The 19660-nt window shown below is 43.5% G+C and overlaps 1 protein-coding gene and 1 pseudogene across 2 annotated transcripts in view; both read left to right on the top strand.

The window, feature by feature from the left end:
- LOC118857532 overlaps positions 1 to 14532 on the top strand; it is a 75750-nt pseudogene extending 61218 nt beyond the window's left edge.
- A 2527-nt stretch (positions 14533 to 17059) lies between these two features.
- Positions 17060 to 19660, top strand: part of AHCYL1 (adenosylhomocysteinase like 1) — a 48010-nt gene continuing 45409 nt past the window's right edge. Inside the window, exon 1 of one of the 2 annotated variants that reach the window (XM_036766644.1) lies at positions 17060 to 17467. In XM_036766644.1, the coding sequence (XP_036622539.1) occupies positions 17336 to 17467 (132 nt within the window). In that variant the 5' untranslated portion in view covers positions 17060 to 17335. The remainder of the gene's footprint in view (positions 17468 to 19660) is intronic. The other variant, XM_036766643.1, reaches the window with a different exon arrangement.

Here is a 19660-nt window from a genome sequence, read left to right as displayed (position 1 = left end):
CTCTCTTGCTCATTCCTGGCAAGATTCTTGCCAGAGTCCTCCTTAGTAGGCTGATCTTTCACCAGTATGATTTCACAAAGGGCCAAGGAATGGTTGATATGGTATTTGCCAGTCAATAGATCCAGGAGAAATGCCAGGAGCAGAACAGAGGTCTGTATACAATGTTTGTCAATCTGTCCAAGGCTTTGGATACTGTCAGTCATGAGGGCTTGTGGAAAATCATGGCAAAATTTGGTTGCTCAGAGAAGTTCATCAGTATTTTATGTCAGTTTCATGATGTGCTTACATGGGTTCTAGATAATGGTCAATGCTTTCACACTTTCCCAATCACCGTTGGGAAGCAGGGCTTTTTAGCATGATGTTTTCAGCCATATCAGACACCTTCAATTAGGCACCGAGGTTAGCTACCACACTGACAGTGTGGCCTTTTCCTATTTCCATTTAACTTAAAAAACGCTACAAGCCAAAACTAAAGTGGAGGGAGAGTTGGTGTGTGAATTTTTGTTCCAGATGATTATGCACTGAGATACAACAAAATATGGATCAATTCTCTGCTGCCTATGCTAATTTTGGTCTAACAATTAACACCAAGAAGATAGGTTTTTGGACCTGTGGATGCATATTTCAGAAAGGAATTTGGAATTATATGCAGAAGGTGTGAAACAGTCCATACCTTTTGACCCAGATATACCACTGTTAAGCCTATAACCAAAAGAGATCAAAGAAAGAGTAAAAGTTCTTATACTTACCAAAAAAAGAAAAAGAAAAAAGAAAGGAAATCAGGAAGGGCAGGAAAGCAGGAAGGAAAGCAGGAAGGAAGGAAGGAAGGAAGGAAGGAAGGAAGGAAGGAAGGAAGGAAAGAAGGAAGGCAGGAAGGAAGGCAGGAAGGTATGAAGGAAGGAAGGAAGGAAGGAAGGAAGGAAGGAAGGAAGGAAGGAAGGAAGGAAGGAAGGAAGGAAAAAACTGGAGGTTTTCCACTAGCTAGCACCACAGCATTCATACGTGGAACCATCAGTTACAGCAAATGGAGAAAATTTGTATGCTGTGGATAAGTTCGCTTACCTTGGGAGTATACTTTCCAGCGATGTACAAATCAATATTTGGGAGGTTCCAAAGGAAAGTATGGGAGAAAGGAGGTATGACAGTGCCCAGCAAACCGAAGGTCTACAGCACCTTTGTGCTGACTTCATTGTTGTATGCCTGTGAAACCTAGAAAGCATACCAGCACCATGCCAGAAAACTGAATCATTTCCATTTCAATTGTTTTAGGAAGATTGTGAAGATCATCTGGCAAGATGAGGTACCAGACATTGTGTTCTTTCTCAAGCTTAAATGCCAACCATTCAAACTGTACTGCAGAGAGCACAATTCTGACGAACTGGCCATGTTATTCTAATGTCAAGTGTATGTCTTTCTAAAAAACTACTTTATGGAGAGCTCACATAAGGCAAGCGGTCAGAAGAAGCTATACAAGGACACTCTCAAGGTGTCTCTGAAGAACTTTGAAATTGATTGTGAGACATGGGAGCCACTGGCAAAGGACTGCCCAGTATGGCATACCTGCATCAAAGAAGGTGCTATGGGCAACCAGAATATACACCATCTTGGAGTGGGGGGGAGGGTAGAAATGGGGAGAAAATTTGTAATTCAAACTCTTGTGAAAATCAATGCTGAAAACTAAATAAAAATGCTAAAAAAGAAAAAGAAAAAGAAATAAAAGAGTATAAGGCAATGAGCTCAAAAAAAAAAAAACCAAAACCAAAAAACAAAAAACAAAGAAGGTGCTGTGCTCTATGAGCAAAGCAGAAAAGTGAGACGCACAATTTTAGAGACATCTCTGCTCCAAATGTTCATATGGACTATTTGTGCCCAACATGTGGTAACCTTCTGAACTTGTATTGGTCTGATGAGCCACAGCTGGACACGCTATACCCAACATAGTGATGTCATTTTAGTCCTCTTCAAGAACAACACCAGGTAATAGCTATGTAATCTATAATCACAGCCTAGTGTTAGTCTAGTTAGAATAGACAATTTCTAAGACCTTAGGGAAGGTGCTATTGGGATGGCATAATTCAAAGCCTCAAAACTACTTTCTTGGTACAACTTTTATAGCCTTTATCTCCTTCATTACAATGTAAAGATTTATGTAGTTATCTCGTCCTTTCTATCAGAGCATTAACTCTTTGAAGGCAGGAGTTTCATCTTTTTTTTTTTTACATTTTACATTAAAATAACATTTTACTTTCGAATAACATTTAACTTTTAACTTTTACTTTAAAATAACACTTACTTAAAAAAAATTACTACTAACAAATGTAACTTAAAGCAACTCACCCATCAAAGCGGAGTGACTTCTACAAGTGAGACACATACACTATTGGTGCGATTATGACTTGGTTAAAATATTCTGGAAAATAATTTAGAATTGTGGAAGACAAATCACTAATACTCATATCCCTTCACACAGAAATACTATACTAAGAAAGCCCTATACAGAAAAGCTTGATATATAACGAAATTTTACTGGCATTACTTTTTATAGTACCAAAATAATGCCAAAAATAAGAGGCAGAAAAAGTCACTTGTCAGCTGGGTTTACTCAGTTGTTTTTCTTGGTTACAGGGAAAAAGGGGGGGGGGTGGTGTTATGGGAGTGCTGGGAAAGAGTCACATGTCTGAAAATGACTATAATGTGAAAATAAAAACATCAATAAAGCTTTCTTTTAATTAAGAGTAAAAGAATAAAGGACAACAACTATTACCTTTAGAACAGGGGTTCTTAACCTATTTCATGTAACGGACCCCTTTGACAGTCTGGTAAAACTTATGAACTCCTCAAAATATTTTTAAATGCATAAAATAAAACACATAGGCTTACCAAGACAATCATATTGAGATATATTAATCAATTTAAAAAAACAAGTTCACAGAACCCAGGTTAAGAATCCTGCTCATAGGATCAAATATAAAATCTTTAGCTTGGCATTTAAAGCTCGCCACAACCTGGAACCTATTTTTCTGGTTTCCTTACATTTCACTTTCCTCTCCATACTCTTTGTTCTAATCATACTGGCCTCACACACAATATTCCCTTCCATGCCCCTGCCCTATCTGTCCCCCATTCTTAGGATGCCCTCCCTCCAAACCTCTGTTTTGTAGGATGCCTGGCTTACTTTAAGACCCAGCTGAAGCACCAGCTGCTGGTGCCTTCCCCATCTAAGGCTACTGTAAGTGCTGCTAATCCCAGTATGCACAGCCCTGGGTGTTCTAGAGAGAAACTCTGGGAGGTTGTATAAGCAGGTGACTGGGACTGGCTTGAGGAGCATTCTGGGAAGGAGAAGGCTGAAGACAAGAGTTGAAGAATCTGTGAAGAATGGACATATGCTCCATCCTAAGGGAGAGAAACCAGTAGCTCTACCTGTTTCCTCCCCAGAGCTTGCATCCAAAAAGTTCTGGCATTGTATGCTTAGGACCAGTGGCTTCAAACTTAAGTAGAAACGGGGGTCACTAAGCCATATATAATGATCCCTGCAGGCTGTATATTGACTTAGAAAACCACAAATTAACATTATCTATGTTCTATTGTATTTTTTATTTATTTTGTTGACTATTTCTCCTTTACATTTTCAGCTGGCTCCTTTACTGGAGTGTTGCAAGCTGAGTGGTTGACACTTTCGATTTGGCCTAAATCTGGTTTGAGTGAGAAGATCCCTCAAAGTTGTGTCCCCTCCACTGCAGGAGGGAAAGTATGGATGAATTGCCCCTATCTGTCATTTCAGCAGGAAGAAGTCAGAATGTCACTGGCTGCTATGGTTGCCCTGTCTCTCCTGATCAATTCCCTTCTCCCTCACCTCCCCACTGAATGTTCTGTTCACTTCCCTCTTTTTCTGTTCTGATTTGCTCTTTCTGATAGCTTTTAAAAAAAAACCGAACTATTTTAATGTGCTAGCCTTGTTTGAGGAACACTGATAGTAGGAAGGGAGAGGGAGATAGGAAGGGAAAGGGAGAGGAAAAAGGGAGAGGGAGAGGAAGAAAGAGACCGACACACACACACACACACACACAGAGACAGAGACAGAGACAGAGAGAGAGAGACTGAGACAGAGACAGAGAACTGGGCTGGAAAAAACACAACAGACTCATTCAAGGCTCATTCTGGAAGACATACCCTTGGAGCCAAAGGAGCTAGGGAAACGAACCTCCTAAGCAACACCATCAGCATCCCACCGTGTTAAAAATCAGCTCAAGACAAAACCAAAAGAATTATTACTAAAGACCAGAGACAGTGACTTAGCACAACCCAATCATATACCCCTAGCTAGAACAGGATCCTAACAGTGAGAACAGAAAGATGGAAATAGAAGAGGAATTATGAGGCATGAGTTTTCCCTGGCTTCCTCTACACCTGGCACTCAATCCTGTTCACCAAAAGTGGTGCACTTAAGCCTCATTCTGTTACTCTGAATTTATCTCCAATATGCTGACATGTATATGTTGTCTCCCTCATTGAAATGTAAACTCTTTGAGGACAGGGACTGTTTTTCCTTTTTCTTTGTGTTTCCAAAGCTTGGCGAAGAGCTGGGTATATAATAAGGTCATGATAATACTTGTTGATTGATTTATTCTCCTGTTGGTCTATGAAGATAAATGGTAGGGGAAAGGTATAGAAGCAATTCAGGCAGTAGGGGAAAATAAATGTCTCTGATGGCCTTGAATAATTTACCTGATGTAGAATGATTTACTCACATCTGAAAGGGACTCAGTCGGGCATGGAACGATCAGCTAGCATCTGAAAAGGACCGGTCTTTTACAAAGTTTAAATGACAACCAGAGTGAACTACCCAAACATCTCACTGCCTCTGCTACCCCTTATAATATGCAAATCTGCTGAAATCTGAAAGGAGTACATCCTTACATTTGTTTCATTCAGGATTTCTTTGTCATTTTTTTTGTGTGTGTGTGTGTTGTGGACTCCTTCCTGTGGCAGTCTGATGAAGCCTATGGATCCCTTCTCAGAATAATGTTTTTAAGTAATTAAAGGAAATCCTAAATTTCGGTTGGAAGGTAGTGAAAAGAAAAATGTATTTTTTTCTAATCTAGGTTCATAAACTTCCTCTCCCACCCCCAAAATCTGTTGATGGACCCCTTGGGGATCTTAACCCAGGTTAAGAAACCTTGAATGAGTCACCACCATATTGGGACTCTAATCTCTCAGTCCCCTACATGCTGCATAAAAAAAGTGAAAATGATGTTAAAGAAAATAAAAATGAGAAGACCAAAATGGCTGCACCTAAAGAGTGTGCTGATCAGCTCTCCCCCCACCCCCACCCAGTGTTCTGTTCACTCTCCTTTTTGTTCTGATTTATTCTCCCTGATACATTAAAAAAAAAAAAAACCTCAAAACCACTTTAACAACTGTCCATGTTGGAACCATAAGACAATTTGAAGGGCCTTAAGGGACTGAGACATCTGAAAGATGAGAGGATCCTGAATTTTTGGCAAACATCACAAGTCTAATTACTGCCAAAAACAGGTGCCCATGGAAATAGCAATAACTACTGACCTGCCTACCTTTTCATTTCTACTAAATAATAACAATAATACCATTTATATGGTGCTTTAAGGTTTGCAAAGTGTTTTAAAAATATTATCTAATTTTATCCTCACAGCAACCCTTGGTGGTAGGAGTTTTTATCCCCATTTTACAGTTGGGGAAACAGAGGCTGAGAGAGGTTAAGTGACTTACCCAAGGTCACACAGCTAGTAAGCATCTGAGGCTGGATTTGAGCTGAGGTCATCCTGACTGTAGGTCCAATGCTCTATTGACTATACCACCAAGGTGCCACATATCTAGGATAATCTGTACATGTCTAGGCCTAGCTAAGTGCCTGGAGTGCAGGACTTGGAGCCGAGACAACCAGAGGTCAAATCCAGTTTTAGATACTTATGAACTCTATGACAATGGGCAAGTCACTTAACTTCCCTCTGTCTCAGTTTTCCCATTTGTAAAATGTGAATAATTAATTGTAACCCCTATTTAACAGGGCTGTTGTGAGAATCAAATGAAATTATGTATGTGAAGTGCTTTACAAACCTTAAAGAGCTACACAAATGCCAACTAATGTCATGTTGATGATAAAGATGATGGTAATGTTGATGTCTCAAGGGAAGGATTCTAAAAGTTGAAGGGGAAGATGTGTATTCAAAGCATGGAAGGACAGCCTGTGAGAAGGTACAGAGGCAAGAGAGGGCATTCTGAGTGCTAGGAACCCCTGATGGTCTACTTTGACTAGAATATCAAAATTCATGAAGCTGAATCACGTGAAAGAAGGTGAGAAGGGTAGAGTGAGAACATGAGTCATCATGGTTCCATTGGGATTCTAGAGAGCAGAGGGGTGGGTTATCCAGACAGAGGAGGGAGGGAATAAGGATTTATTAAGTGCTTACTATGTGCCACGATCTCATTTGGTCCTCACACAACCTTGGAAAGTACTTGCTATTGCTATCTCCATTTCACAGTTGATCTCAGGGTCATGCAGCTAGTACATGTCTAAGGTCAGTTTTGAACTCAGGGCTTCTATACTCCAGGCCCAATACTCTATCTACCTCACCACCCAGCTGCTTAGATGTATCTATCCTGGATATATCTCTACTAGTTCACATACTTCCTGTTGGATCATAGAATCTCAACAGCAGAGTTGACTTTTGGGGCAACCGTCCCCAGGTTCCAGCTTCTGTCTCACCTCTGGTTCATGAGACTGTTTATTCATTTACATCTTGATCTTTCTTTTGAGAAGGATTGGAGTATTGGTGGAGGGGCAGGGCCAGGAATTGTGTGTGCTTGTGGGGGGGGGGGCGGATATAATCAATCATCCCTCAATATCCAAAGAGAAGGACTCTGAGAGTGAGAGTGTTGATGTGGCAGAGTGGGGCTGGGCTCTCAGTTCCTCTCCCAAGACACTCCATCTATCACTTACCAGCCCGGGGAGTTCTTTGATCCTTTGATGCAGCTTGTTGGGGTAGATCGCAACCACCCATGTCCTCCACAGCCCACTGACTTCCAGGAATGCCCCAGCACTAGAACCTTCCAGAGTCGTCATAGAGGACACAGTTTGTCTTTAATTCTGTCAGCTTACATTTCCCTACAGAGAGGATTGCTAGTTCTCCATGGCCCACTCCCTTTTCTCTTCCAAAATGACAGGGAGACTTTAAGGATGCCTCTAGGTCAGCTCCCACCACGGCCTTCCATAGTATCTGGCCTGGCTAGCAGGTGCTAAGGTCCTAACTCTGAAGACTTTTACACCCTTCTCTATTCCTGGCTGTGTTATTTATATCGATCTGTGGTGATTGATTGCCTGTCCTATACTTGAATGAAAGCTAGCAAGAGTAAAAAGCAAGCTGGGTCTCTGCCAGGGGCTGTAGGCACTAGAATTAAGAGGGTTTAGGGAAGGCTTCCAGCAGCAAAAGTGTTATATGTAGAATTTATTATCATCATCATCATTGTTATTACTATATGAGACCTCAGTAACCATCTATTCCAACTTTCTTTTCTTATAAATTGTACAAACTGAAGCCCAGAAAGTTGACGTAGTGACTTGCCCAAGGTTGCCCAAATAGCAGTCAGCAAAACTGGGATTTGAACCTAGGCCTTCTGACCCCAGGACCAGTGCTAAAGGTACTACCACTCTTCCTGGGGCTGTGCTCCCTCTTATAACCCCTTACTTCTTTTTACTTGCTTTTTACTACTGCTACCCTCACCTGTTGGCCTCAGCTTAGATTTTCAAGATTAGATTGACACTTTTCTGGATGCCTGTAGTATACTTTTCTCCTAACCAAGGAGAGTTATTCTGGTGACTCTGAAGAAATGAGTGAGAAAATTCAATTCAGCCAATATTTATTAAGTAGCTCTCAGGGACAAGGGCCTGTGCTGGATCCTGAGAGCAGGAGATCTCACAGAGGCCCTGGTCTTGTGGAGCTTACTGTTGCAACGTGAGAAAAAGATACACCTTCAAAATAACTTTGGGAAAAGAGAAGTTGTATTAAGTGTGTGTGGTGGGGGGAGGGGCTTGGGAGGGGTGGGAGGGAGGGGATATGACTGGGGGAGTTTCCCATCAACCCAATGAGCTTGCTAGAAGAGGAGACTTTGGGATTTTTATTGCATCTTCCTATGAAGGGTTTATACATTCTCCACTTAGTAAGGAGAGATTGTGGATGAAGTACTATGTAATGGACTATTGCATATGGGACCACTCACTGTCCTGTATAAAACATAAATGGGACACATGCCCTATTTTCAAGGAGCTTACAAAGTGACTTAGAAAGGAAGACTTTATTACAAAATATTGAAAACATTTCACTATTTTATACGTTTCCTTTTCAGAATAGACCTTGGTCACAGGATGAGCTTTCACTTCTAACTCTCACCCAGAAGAAGCCAATAATGGCTACCTAGGACAGAGGCACATGGGATCTTCAAATGCTCGCTCACCCACACAGCCCAAGTTTGAACATAAAGTTCCTGGTCTCAGTCTTGGAGAAGTAATGGACAAATGTCAGCCTGAGAGACAGCAGCAGTGGAGAGGGGAACCACATGGTCCAACTTGTGGGAGTTTTGAACCCTGGTCTCTGGGATGGAGGAAAGGGGACTTTCTAGGCAGACCAATTCTGCAATATAAACTTCTAGAAAGAGAAGGGGGAATTTTGGGGGGAGTATTAGCATCTTGAAGAAACATGAGGAGGTCTGAAGTTGTCTTCTAATTGGAGACAAGGAGATTTTGGGCATCACCAGCCTCTCAGAGAGAAGACCCTGGTAACTGCAGGAGAAACAGGGGAGTCTAAGCCGTGAGATGAAGGAGCACAAAACATGAGCATTGCCTTCTGTTTTTATCGTTAGTTACTCAGACAGTACAGGCCTCAATGGGAGATAGGGTGGAGAAAGAGGTGGGGAGGGTTGTCTCCTTTAGCAAACCCAAGTTCATTCCCTTCTGAAGGAAGCCCAAGCCCTCAGAGTAGCTTCATTAAGCATCATGCCTATATGGGTCTCTAGGCTAATGCAAGACTCACAAAAATATCTGGGAGTTGCCACACTATCATCCTTAAGTTCATTTCACTTCTGAGGGGAGCTAGAACCATAGGGTGGTGGTAGTAGTCTGAAGCCCTCCTGGATCACTGTCTTGTCATGGTGGAGGGATTTGTGTAGCTCAAGGAGCTATGCTGTGCAGGGTTACCCAAGATGGATAGGTCAGGGTGAGAGTTCAGACACTAGAGAAGGAAATGCCAAACCAGTCCAATATCTTTACTAAGAAAACCCCATGGCAGTGCTAAAATGATAAAAGAGATAACATTGGAAGATAAACCTTTCAGGTTGGAAGGTGTCCAATACGCTAATGGGGAAGAGCAGAGGGCAACTACAAATAGCTCCAGTACTGATGAAGCATCTGGGCCAAAGGTAAAAAGGAGCTCAGCTGTGGATGTGTCTGGTGACAAAAGAAAAGTCTGATGCTGTAAAGATCAATATTACATAAGAATCTGGAATGTAAGATCTATGAACCAAAGTAAGCTAGATGTGGTCAAACAGGAGATGGAAATTTTAAACATCTTGGGTGTCAGTGAACTTAAGTGGATGAGAATGGGTTAATTTAACTTAGTTGATCATTACATACACTGATGTGAGCAAGTATCCCCTAGAAAAAATGGAGTATCCCTCACAGTCAATAAAAGAATGAGAAAAACAGTACTGTAATCTCAAAAACAGCTGAATGATACCCGTTCAAATCCAAGGCAAACCATTCAACATCACAGTAATATAAATCTATGCTCTAATCACTGAAGTCAAAGGGCCCAAAGTTGTACGGTTCTTCTTCTAGAAATAACACTCCCCCCCACAAAAAAAAGATGTCGCATTCATCATAGAAGATTGGAATGCTAAAGGAGTAAATTAAAAGATAACTGCCATAACAGGCAAGTTTGGCCTTGGAGTAGAAAATGAAGCAGGGCAGAGACCAATAGAGTTTTGTCAAAATAACTATCTGGTCATAGAAAACTCTTTTTCAGCAACCCAAAGGTGACTCTATACATGGACACCAGATGGCCAATATTGAAATCAGAATGATTATATATTTTGGATCCAAAGGTGGAGAAGCTCTGTATAATCAGTTAAAACAAGACCAGGAGGTGACTGTGGCTCAGATCATGAGCTTCTTATTTACAATTAAATTGATCAAAGTAAAGGGAAAACCATCAGATCATATAGGTATGACCTAAATAACATCCTTTATGAATATGAAGTGGAAATGATGAATAGACTTAAGGGATTAGATCTGGTAGATAGAGTATCTGAAGAACTAAGGGCAGAACTTTGCAATATTGCACAGGAGGCAGCAAAAAAAAAAAATTCCAAAGAAAAAGAAGAGTAAGAAAGCAAGGCGGCTGTCTGATGAGGCTTTACAAAGAGCTGAAGAAAGAAGGAAAGGAAAAGGGAAAGGCAAAAGGGAAAAATATACCCAATTGAAGGAAGAATTCCAGATAATAGCAAGGAGACATTGAGTTTTCTTAAATGAACATTGCAAAGAAATAGGAACAAAACAATAAAATGGGAAAGGCAAGAGATCTTTTCAAGCAAATTAGAGATATCATGGAGAAGTTTTGTGTAGAAATGGGCATGATAAAAGACAAAAATGGTAGGGAATTAACAGAAGCAGAAGAAATTAAGAAGAGATGGCAGGAATACACAGACAAGTGTGATTACTGATCTAGAGCCAGACATCTTGGAGAACAAAGTCAAGTGGGCCTTAGGAAACTTTGCTAACAGTAAGGCTAGTGAAAGTAATGGAATTCCAGCTGAGCTATTTAAAAATTCTAAAAGATGATACTATTAAAGTGCTGTACTCAATATGTCAATAAATTTTGAAAACTCAACAGTGGCTTCTGGATTAGAAAAGATCAGTTTATGCTCCAAGCCTAAAGAAAGGCAATGCCAAAGAACATTCAAATTACCAAACAATTGCTCTCATGTCACATGCCAACAAGGTTACACTTAAGACTCTGCAAGTTGTGTTTCAGCAATATGTGAACTGAGAATTACCAGAAAAGCAGGCTGGTTTTCAAAGAGGTAGAAGAATTAGAGACCAAATTGCCAACATCTCCTGGATTATGGAGAAAGCAAGGGGGTTCTAGAAAAAACCTCTATTTCTGCTTCATTGAATACACTAAATCCTTTAACTATGTGGATCACAACAAAATGTGGCAAGTCCTCAAAGAGATGGGAGTACCAAATCATCTTACTTGTCTCCTGAGGACCTGTATGCAGGCCAAGAAGCAACAATTAAAACCAAATATGGAACAACTAACTGGTTTAAGATTGGAAAAGGAGTACAACAAGGCTGTATATTGTCATCATATTTATTTAACTGTATGCAAAGTACATAATTTGAAACACCAGACTGGACAAATCAAAAGCTGGAATTAAGGTTTCTGGGAGAAATACCAACTATCTCAGATATGCAGATGATACCACTATGATGACAGAAAGTAAAGAATTAAGAAGTCTCTTGATTAGGGTGAAAGAGGAGAGTGTAAAAGCTGGCTTAAAGCTTAATATTAAAAAAAAACCCACTAAGATCTTGGCAACTGGTCCCACCACTTCCTGGTAAACAGAGGGAGAAGAAATGGAAGCAGTGCAAGCTTTCATATTATTGAGCTCAAAGATCACTACAGACAGAGACTACAGCCATGAAATTAAAAGATTCCTTGGAAAGGAAAGCTATGGCAAATCTGAACAACATACTAAAAAGCAGAGACATAACCTTGCCAACAAATGTTCATATAGTCAAAGTTTTGTTTTTTTCCAGTAGCAATGTATGGCTGTGAGAGTTGGATTATAAGGAAAGCTGAACACCACACAATTGATGCTTTCAAATTGCAGTGCTGGAGAAGACTTTTGAGAGTCTCTTTTTTTTTTGGAAGGGGGAAGGCAAGGCAATTGGGGTTAAGTGACTTGCCCAGGGTCACACAGCTAGTGTGTCAAGTGTCTGAGGTCAAATTTGAACTCAGGTCCTCCTGACTCCAGGGCCAGTGCTCTACTCACTGCACCATCTAGCCACTCCATTGAGAGTCTCCTGAACAGCAAGAAGATCAAATCAGTCAATATTGATAAATTAATTCAGACTATTCACTGGAAGGTCAAATACTGAAGCTGAAGCTTAAATACTTTGGCCACTTAGGCCAAAGACAAGATTCATTGGAAAAGACCCTAATGTTGGGAAAGACTGAAGGCAAAAAGAGAAGGGAAAGGCAGAGGATGAGATGGATAGAAAATGTCATGGAAACCATAAACATTAGTTTGGCCAGACTTCAGAAGATAGTGGAGGATAGAAGGGCCTGGCGTGCTATGATCCATGAGTTCATGAAGAAATCAGACATGACTGAATGAATCAACAATAACATATGTCTGAAGGACTCAAGAACAGCCTCTCCACCCCCACCCCGCTCCCAGGGAAAGGCAAGACTTGCCAGAGAGGGAAAAGTGTATTGATTGTTTATGAATGTGTCCGTTAGAGGTTTTCTGCATTTTTTATGGAATGGAATAAAGGTTGACCTGTACCTGATATAGACATTATCACCTGGGTTGCCTTTAGGGGTAGAAGAAGCTCTTAGGCATTAGCCGTGTTCAAGGCATATTCTAAGATTGTTCAGAGCTAACCCTGGGTGGAGGCAAAGTAAGCTCAAGATAAATAGATTTCATGGGATCACAGAAGGTACCATACAGATGTGAAAGGAAGGGAAAAAGAACAAGCATTTATTAACCACCTGCTGTGTGCCAGGCATTGTACTAAACACCTACCAAATATTACCAAATATTGCCACAACAACTCTGCTAGCTAGGTACTATTATTATCTTCATCTTACAGTCGAGGAAACTGAGGCTGAGAGAGGTTAAGTGCCTTGCTCAGAGTCACACGCCTAGTAATAAGAAAAAGAATAAGAATAGCTAACATTTACGTAGGCATTATACTAAGTGATAGCACAAGTTTTACCTCATTTGATCCTCATAACAACGCTGCTAGGTAGGTATTATTATTATCCCCATTTTACATTTGGGGAAACTGAGGCAGAGGTTAAGCGACTTGTCCAGTGACTTCACAGACATCTAGTAAGTGTCTGAGGCAGGATTTGAACTTAGGTCTTCCTGACTTGGCTCCGTACTTTATCCACAAGTTGTCCAACTTCTTCATTTTAAAGCCGAGGAAATTGAGGCCCAAGAAAGGTTAAGGAACTTGCCTAAAGTCATACAGGTAATAAAATGGCAAAATCAAGGTTTGAACCCTGGACTTGTGACTACAAATCTAGCATTCTTCCCACCGCATGCTTTAGTGGGGTAGCTCCCAAGATTGAACCTACTCTCTGTAAGCTCAGAGTCTGAGATACTGGTCCATGAGTTACAAATGTAAAGTTATTCAGAGAAAGTACCATGGGAAATCTGAGGAAGGAGATCCTATTTTCACCTAGGGGTTGTGATGAATAAGGCGTCCTGGATGAGTTAAGCCTGGAAGGATGGGAGAAACTTTAATAAGAAGAGATAATAGCCATAATAACTCAAGTTTGTATAGTACTTTGAGGTTCAAACATCATTCTGTGAAGATTATCGTATAATATCCAGCTAATAAAGGAGGAAATAAACACTCATGAAGGTTAAGTGATTCGATGACTCAACTGGCAAGTATCCCAGCCCACATGTTAACCTGAGTCTCCTAATTCCAAGTTGGTGGGAGGAGGGAGGAGCTTGATTCTACACGAGGAATAATGTGAGCATGTTAACCAAAGACTCGGAAGCAAGACCAGACAGAGGATAATTTAGTTTGGCCACAATGTGCATGTGAAGGTAAATAGTATGAAAAAAGGTTGGAAAAAAGGAAGTTGGAATCAGAATACAAAAAGCCTTGAATACCAGGATATGGGATTTATTATGTAGGCAATAGGGAGTCACTGATGATTTTTGAATAAAGGAGTCACATGACAATCATGTAATTATAAGTATGTCTAACCCCAACTAATATAATCCCCAAAGGCCCATTGACTCAATCAATCAGAAGTATAAACCAGATGTGAACGAGTCTTTAATTGATTTGAGGGAAATAACATGCTTTGATATTGGATAAAGACAAGAAATATCTTTAGATTTTCTAAGATATTGGACACACCTCTGGGCCTACATACAAGACTTCAAGACAATTTGGAATCAAAAACTCCTACAGTAGGCCAGTTTACTAGTAAAGGAGCTCCATCCAAGTTTCTGAAAGAGAATCATTTTGGGGCAAGAGTTTCTCCCTTTCCCCCAAAGTCATGATCTTGAGCTTCTATTGGAGGTCTCATCAGTGGCCATAGTCAGCAGCTGTGTACACTAGAGCCGCAAGAGTTGGGAAGTAATCAAGCAGCAACGTTGAGATGAGCATACTTAGTGATTTTGTAAACTTTCTACAATTGGAGAGGTCTCAGGGTGACAGCCGGTATTTTCTTGTTTCCTAGAATCTAAGCAGAATCTGGGGAGAGAACATCAGTAGCAATGGAAAAGTGACCTTGGCCCAGTAGAGGAATGGCCTAAGAGCAGACTGGATCAACTTAACAGCAATGCTGCTCTCTCTCTTTGAGGAGCCAGCCCAGCAGACAAGATTCATCCATTATTTATATTATGCCCTGAAATGAATTGCATGAATACTACACAAAAGAGGAAAGAATTTCCAGTAGGGGAGTTGTAAGGTAACTTTTCGCTGTATGTATTCCTTACGCATGTGTCTCATTTGTTTTCTGAGTTGTCACCCACTCTCCCCAAGAGACCTCGTGCATATAAGATGATAGAGTGTCCCACTCTTACCCCCACCCCAGTTTAGAGGGTTTTTTGCACCAACTGTTCTTACGATGTCATATAAGTAAAAACCTTTGCTAAAAAGTTAATTGAAGATACTGGCTAATAATCAATGGAAAGCACACTGGTGGGGGCTCATGATTAACAGTGCAGTACTAGAAACTCAGCTTCTTATGGTTATCCTTAGAACCTTAAGGTAGCCAACCACCCTCTGTGACTGAGAGTTATGGGAGTGGTCCCAGGGTATATATTTCAAGCATATAAAATTGAATCATAGATATATAAAGACCTCAGTTAACCCCCCCCCCCCATTTTATGGATGAGGAATCTGAGGCCAAGGAGGTTAAGCAACTTAATCCTTTTATCTTTTACGGATCCTGATCCTTTATCAGTGTAGACTGGCACTTCTAAAACTTACAGTTTTTGAAAGTTGCTTTGAACATTGAAAGGTTAAGTGATTTGCCCAAAGGTACACACCTAGTATGTGACAAAGGTAGAACTTGAACCCAGGTCTTCCTGGCTCTGGAGCATGTTTTCTACCTACTAAGCCACACTGACCCTTTCCTCATAGCCAACTTTCTTTTCAATTACCTTATATGAAGAAACTCATTTAACCCAAAACACTCTCAAGTCGCTTTAAACCAGGAGTTCTCAAAGTGTGGTCTGGGGACAGCCAGAGGGGTCCCTGAGAATCAGGGGGTCTTCTAGGTCAAAATTGTTTTCATAATAATACTAGAATGTTTTAATTTTGAATGCAGTAAACAATCATATAACCCATATAAGAGCTCTTTGTTTTTTTAATAAAATGTTTTTATTTCTAACACAGTAAATATTGATAGATATAACCTATATAAAAGCTCTTTGGACTAATTTTTAACAATGTAAAGGGGTCTTGAGTCAGAAAGTTTGAGAACCACTGGGCTAATGGATGACTGAGGCTGGTTCTTATGTGTACAACCTCCCACGCAAATAGAAACCTTCACCATCCAATCCATATTAAGTCAAGTTGTAGAGCATACACTATGTATGGTCTCCTTTATCGAGGGAATCGGTCCCTATGTATATATGCATCTATGTTCTTCCTCTTCGACTTGACAAAGAACAGAAATGATGCTGTAGCATCTCTAGGATAGGACCCCAGTCCTTTGGGCCCTCAGTAAGCATTTGTTGATGATTTCAACAAGCATGTATGTGCACTCAGCGCCCACAGACCAGACCAGACCAGACGAGATGTGGAGGAGGCTGACAGTGCCTCGTGCTAGGGTGGGGTGCACCAGCTTATCCAAGCCGGTGACTTTCTCCTCCACTCCCCACCCTCTGGCCCTTCAGACCCTTTCCCAGTGGGCTGCGGGAAAAGTCAGCTCTGCCTCAAGTTGTAAACAGGCACGGGTGGGAGGAGGTAGTGACAAATGACTGTGGAGAAATCAGGCTTAAGAAATAGGCAGAGGCAGCCCTCAAGAGCAGGGTCTCAGAGACAGAAGAGGCCATTGGCTGGGGCGGATGAAGTGACCTCTTTGTCTTTGCCTGAGCTCATTAAAGAGGAGGGGGTGGCAGAAGGAATGATCTTCCTCCAGCTTCCTGTACCTCCTCCTCTCCACCATGAACTTGCATTTTTCCTTTCTATACTTTGTACATTTCATATAATTAGATACTGAAGTGATGTCTCCCTCAAAGCCTGTAAGCTGCTTGAGGGCAGGATTGTTTTGTTTTTTCGTCTCCAGCGCCTAGCATAATGTCTAGCACACAGTAGGCGATCTATAAATGCTGGTTGATTGACTGACTTCCGGAAACTTGCATGCCCGGAGTGGTGGGAGGGGTTGGATAGGCAGGTAAGTTGTTCCCTTAGACTGGGGAGAAATCACTGCCTCCCAGTACAAGTCCTAGCGGTCCCCAGGCTGCGGGACTTTAAGACACGTGCGCTGTAACTCCGCCCACCCCGGTGCAAGGCGCTCCTGCGAGGGCTCAGCGCGCCACCTGGTGCCTCTCCGTGATCAGTTCACTCTTCCCCTTTGAACGCCCCAACTGCCGCGGGGGGGAGGGGAGGAGAAGGAGGAGGAGGAGCCGGGGAGCGGTTTCTAGCGTCAGGCGCGTGCGTATTGGCGTCACTCGCCGCCCGGAGGCTTTCCCCTCCCTTCCCCTCGGCGCCGGCTCCCCGGGGCTGCCAGTCCTTGACGCGCCCCCCGGCGGCCTCTGCCCTGACAGTGCGTACTTGCGTGCAGCGCGCGAGCGTGCAGCGGAGGCGGCGCGGGCCGAGCGGAGCGCGCCGCTTCTCTGGCTGGCGAGGCGCCGCGGAGCGAACGGGGCGCCGGTCCGCCACCTCAGCGTCCGCTTCGCCGAGCCCCGGGCTCCGGTGTCCGCCCAGCCCCGCGGGGGCGGCAGCTTTGGGCGGCCCGGCGTGCGGGCAGGCCCGAGGCCCGAGGGCCGGGGGCGGCGTGAGTAGCTAGCGGAGACCGCGAGCGGGCTGGCGGCCGGCATGTCGGTGCCGGATGCGATGCCGCTGCCCGTGGCCGGCGTCGGGGTCGGCGAGGAGCTGAAGCAGGCCAAGGAGAAGGAGGACGCCGAGAAGTACTCGTTCATGGCCACCGTCACCAAGGCGCCCAAGAAGGTGCGGGGGCGGGCGGGCCCGGGTGGAAGCGCGCCGCGGGTGGGCCGGGCCCGGAGCCGGGGGAGCTCGGGGTGACGCAGCCAGGGCCCCCGGCGCTGACGTGTGCGGGCCGCCCGCCGCTCCACCGGCCCGGGCCCCGCTCGCTCGCTGCCCATTGTCCCTTCGAGGGCTTTGTCCCTTCCTCGCCGTCGGCCGCTCGCTCCGCGGCGATCCGCTCCCAGACCGCCAGGTCGGCTTCTACGTTTGTGGCCGACTTCCCGCTGCCCCCTGGGCCGGGGGCTCCCGGACCCGGGATGGGGGGTGGGCGGGGAGGGGAGGGGGTCGGGTTCCTTGGGTAGCCTCCTCCTTCATCTACGAGTCTGCACTGGCTCTGCAGGCTGCAGAGCTGACCTTCCTATTCAAGCGTAGGCAGGGGTGGCCGAAATCGCCACTCGGGTTGCTTTGGGTGGGGGGAGGGTTGGCGGCGGAAACTCGGATGCCCCAGGCCGATGCCCCTCGCGGTGTAGCCCGGAGCCAGGAATGAAGACCGTTTGCACCCCGCTGGCTCTTTTACGAAGGCGAAGGTGAGGAAAGCTTGGAGAGAGGAGAGACCCGCGACCATTTCCCCGCCCGTGTTCTGCTAGTTCCTCTGACTATGAAATTAACCTTTAGTAACTACAGATATTCTCCTGGATCCGGGGGGATCCGAGAGACCCACTTTGTGCCTCCCAAAGACCGAGCTTGAGGCAGGGGGTGGTAAGGTGTGGGAGGTCGGAGGGGTGGGCGGTAAGGAACGATTCATTCCTTGTTGCACCTACTGAGGCCGAACAAGTTTAATAGTTATTTATTTTACTTGTTTTTGCTTTGTGGGTTGAACTCAAAGGACACTGGCTCGTTTTGGCTCTCGGGTGAAATCGGTGGGTTTTTAGGCCAGTTAACTCACTGACTAGGAGGATTTTCGGGGCTGATGCAGGAGAGCAGCCGCCAGCTGTGGCTTGACTTTCCACTCAACCCTGACCTCAAAACAAAAGAAGATGCGCAGAAGAGAGGTGATTTTCTGAGGCTGGTGGAGCGTAAGTCAGTGCTTGCAGCTCCCTTATAAAGACAAAAATGTTTCAAGGCTCTCTCTCTTTATAAACCTTCCCCGGCTGCAGTATTCGCATAAGCTCAGCAAAGCAGGGGTTGCAGGAATACTACATAGTAGTCTCTGAGGCTTTTCTGCACCTGATCTGGTTTAAAGCAGTGAGCCTTCCCGTTTTATTTTTTGGAGGAATTCTATTTTACAATTCAGCAACTGAATTAAGAAGCACAAAGCCTTCATTGTGTGTGCTATATCTGTTCTCCAATAAGGTCTTACTCGGGGAAAGCCTATGTTTTCTTTTAAAAGGATTGAAGGAGTTGTGTTTTTGTGCTCTCTGGAAGCCTAATCTTGTTCTATGGGGTTGTAACCCTTTGTATTCTGTATTATTCATTTGAGTGACTGTCCCTTTACAAATAGAATGTTTATTTTTAGTTAAAGCATTGAGATGAGTCAGTGGTAAAGCTGTGGAGGTACCTTAGAATTACGGAGGCAGAGGAGAACTTAGAGATCATCTAGTTCAACCCCCTCACTTTGCAGAGGAGGAAACTTGGGAAAAGTCATCCAGCTACTTAATGGTGGGTCTGAGGCTAGAGCCCAGGTCTTCTGGATCCCAGCACAGTGCAGTGCTGGCAGCCTGGTAACAATGCCTCCCCTGGTATCCTAACTTCCTAGAGCCTTATTCTTCCCCACTAGGCCCTTTGAATACTTGTCACAGAGTTAGGTGCTGTTGTCCTTTAACCTAACAGGCACCCTGGGAATCTCAGTTGCCTGAAAGCTCACCTAGGTTCCTTGTACTTGTAACTTACAAGTATATTTACTGAGAGTAAGTCTCTCTGCCTGAAAGGGCTGGGTGCTAATACACATAACCTAGTAATCTAAGCTAAGTGCTCCTGACTTCAGAGGCTACTAGTCCACTAGCAAAAGGCTACTCAATCTCTACCAGGGATGTGGTGGGTTTTTGTTTGCTTGTAAACATGTCCTTATGGTTCTCATTAACTTTGCCCTTTCTGAGTTTTATTGTTCAGCCTTTATGCAACTATTTAACCGAGTGCTTCATGATGACTAATTATTCTTCCGCCTAGTGATAACCAGGAGCTTTCATTTTGCTAATGGAGCAGTTGAGGACTGGTTCA

This window comes from Trichosurus vulpecula, chromosome 7 (assembly GCF_011100635.1).
Source record: "Trichosurus vulpecula isolate mTriVul1 chromosome 7, mTriVul1.pri, whole genome shotgun sequence".
Lineage (NCBI taxonomy): Eukaryota > Metazoa > Chordata > Mammalia > Diprotodontia > Phalangeridae > Trichosurus > Trichosurus vulpecula.
This window is presented reverse-complemented; position numbering and strand designations above follow the sequence as displayed.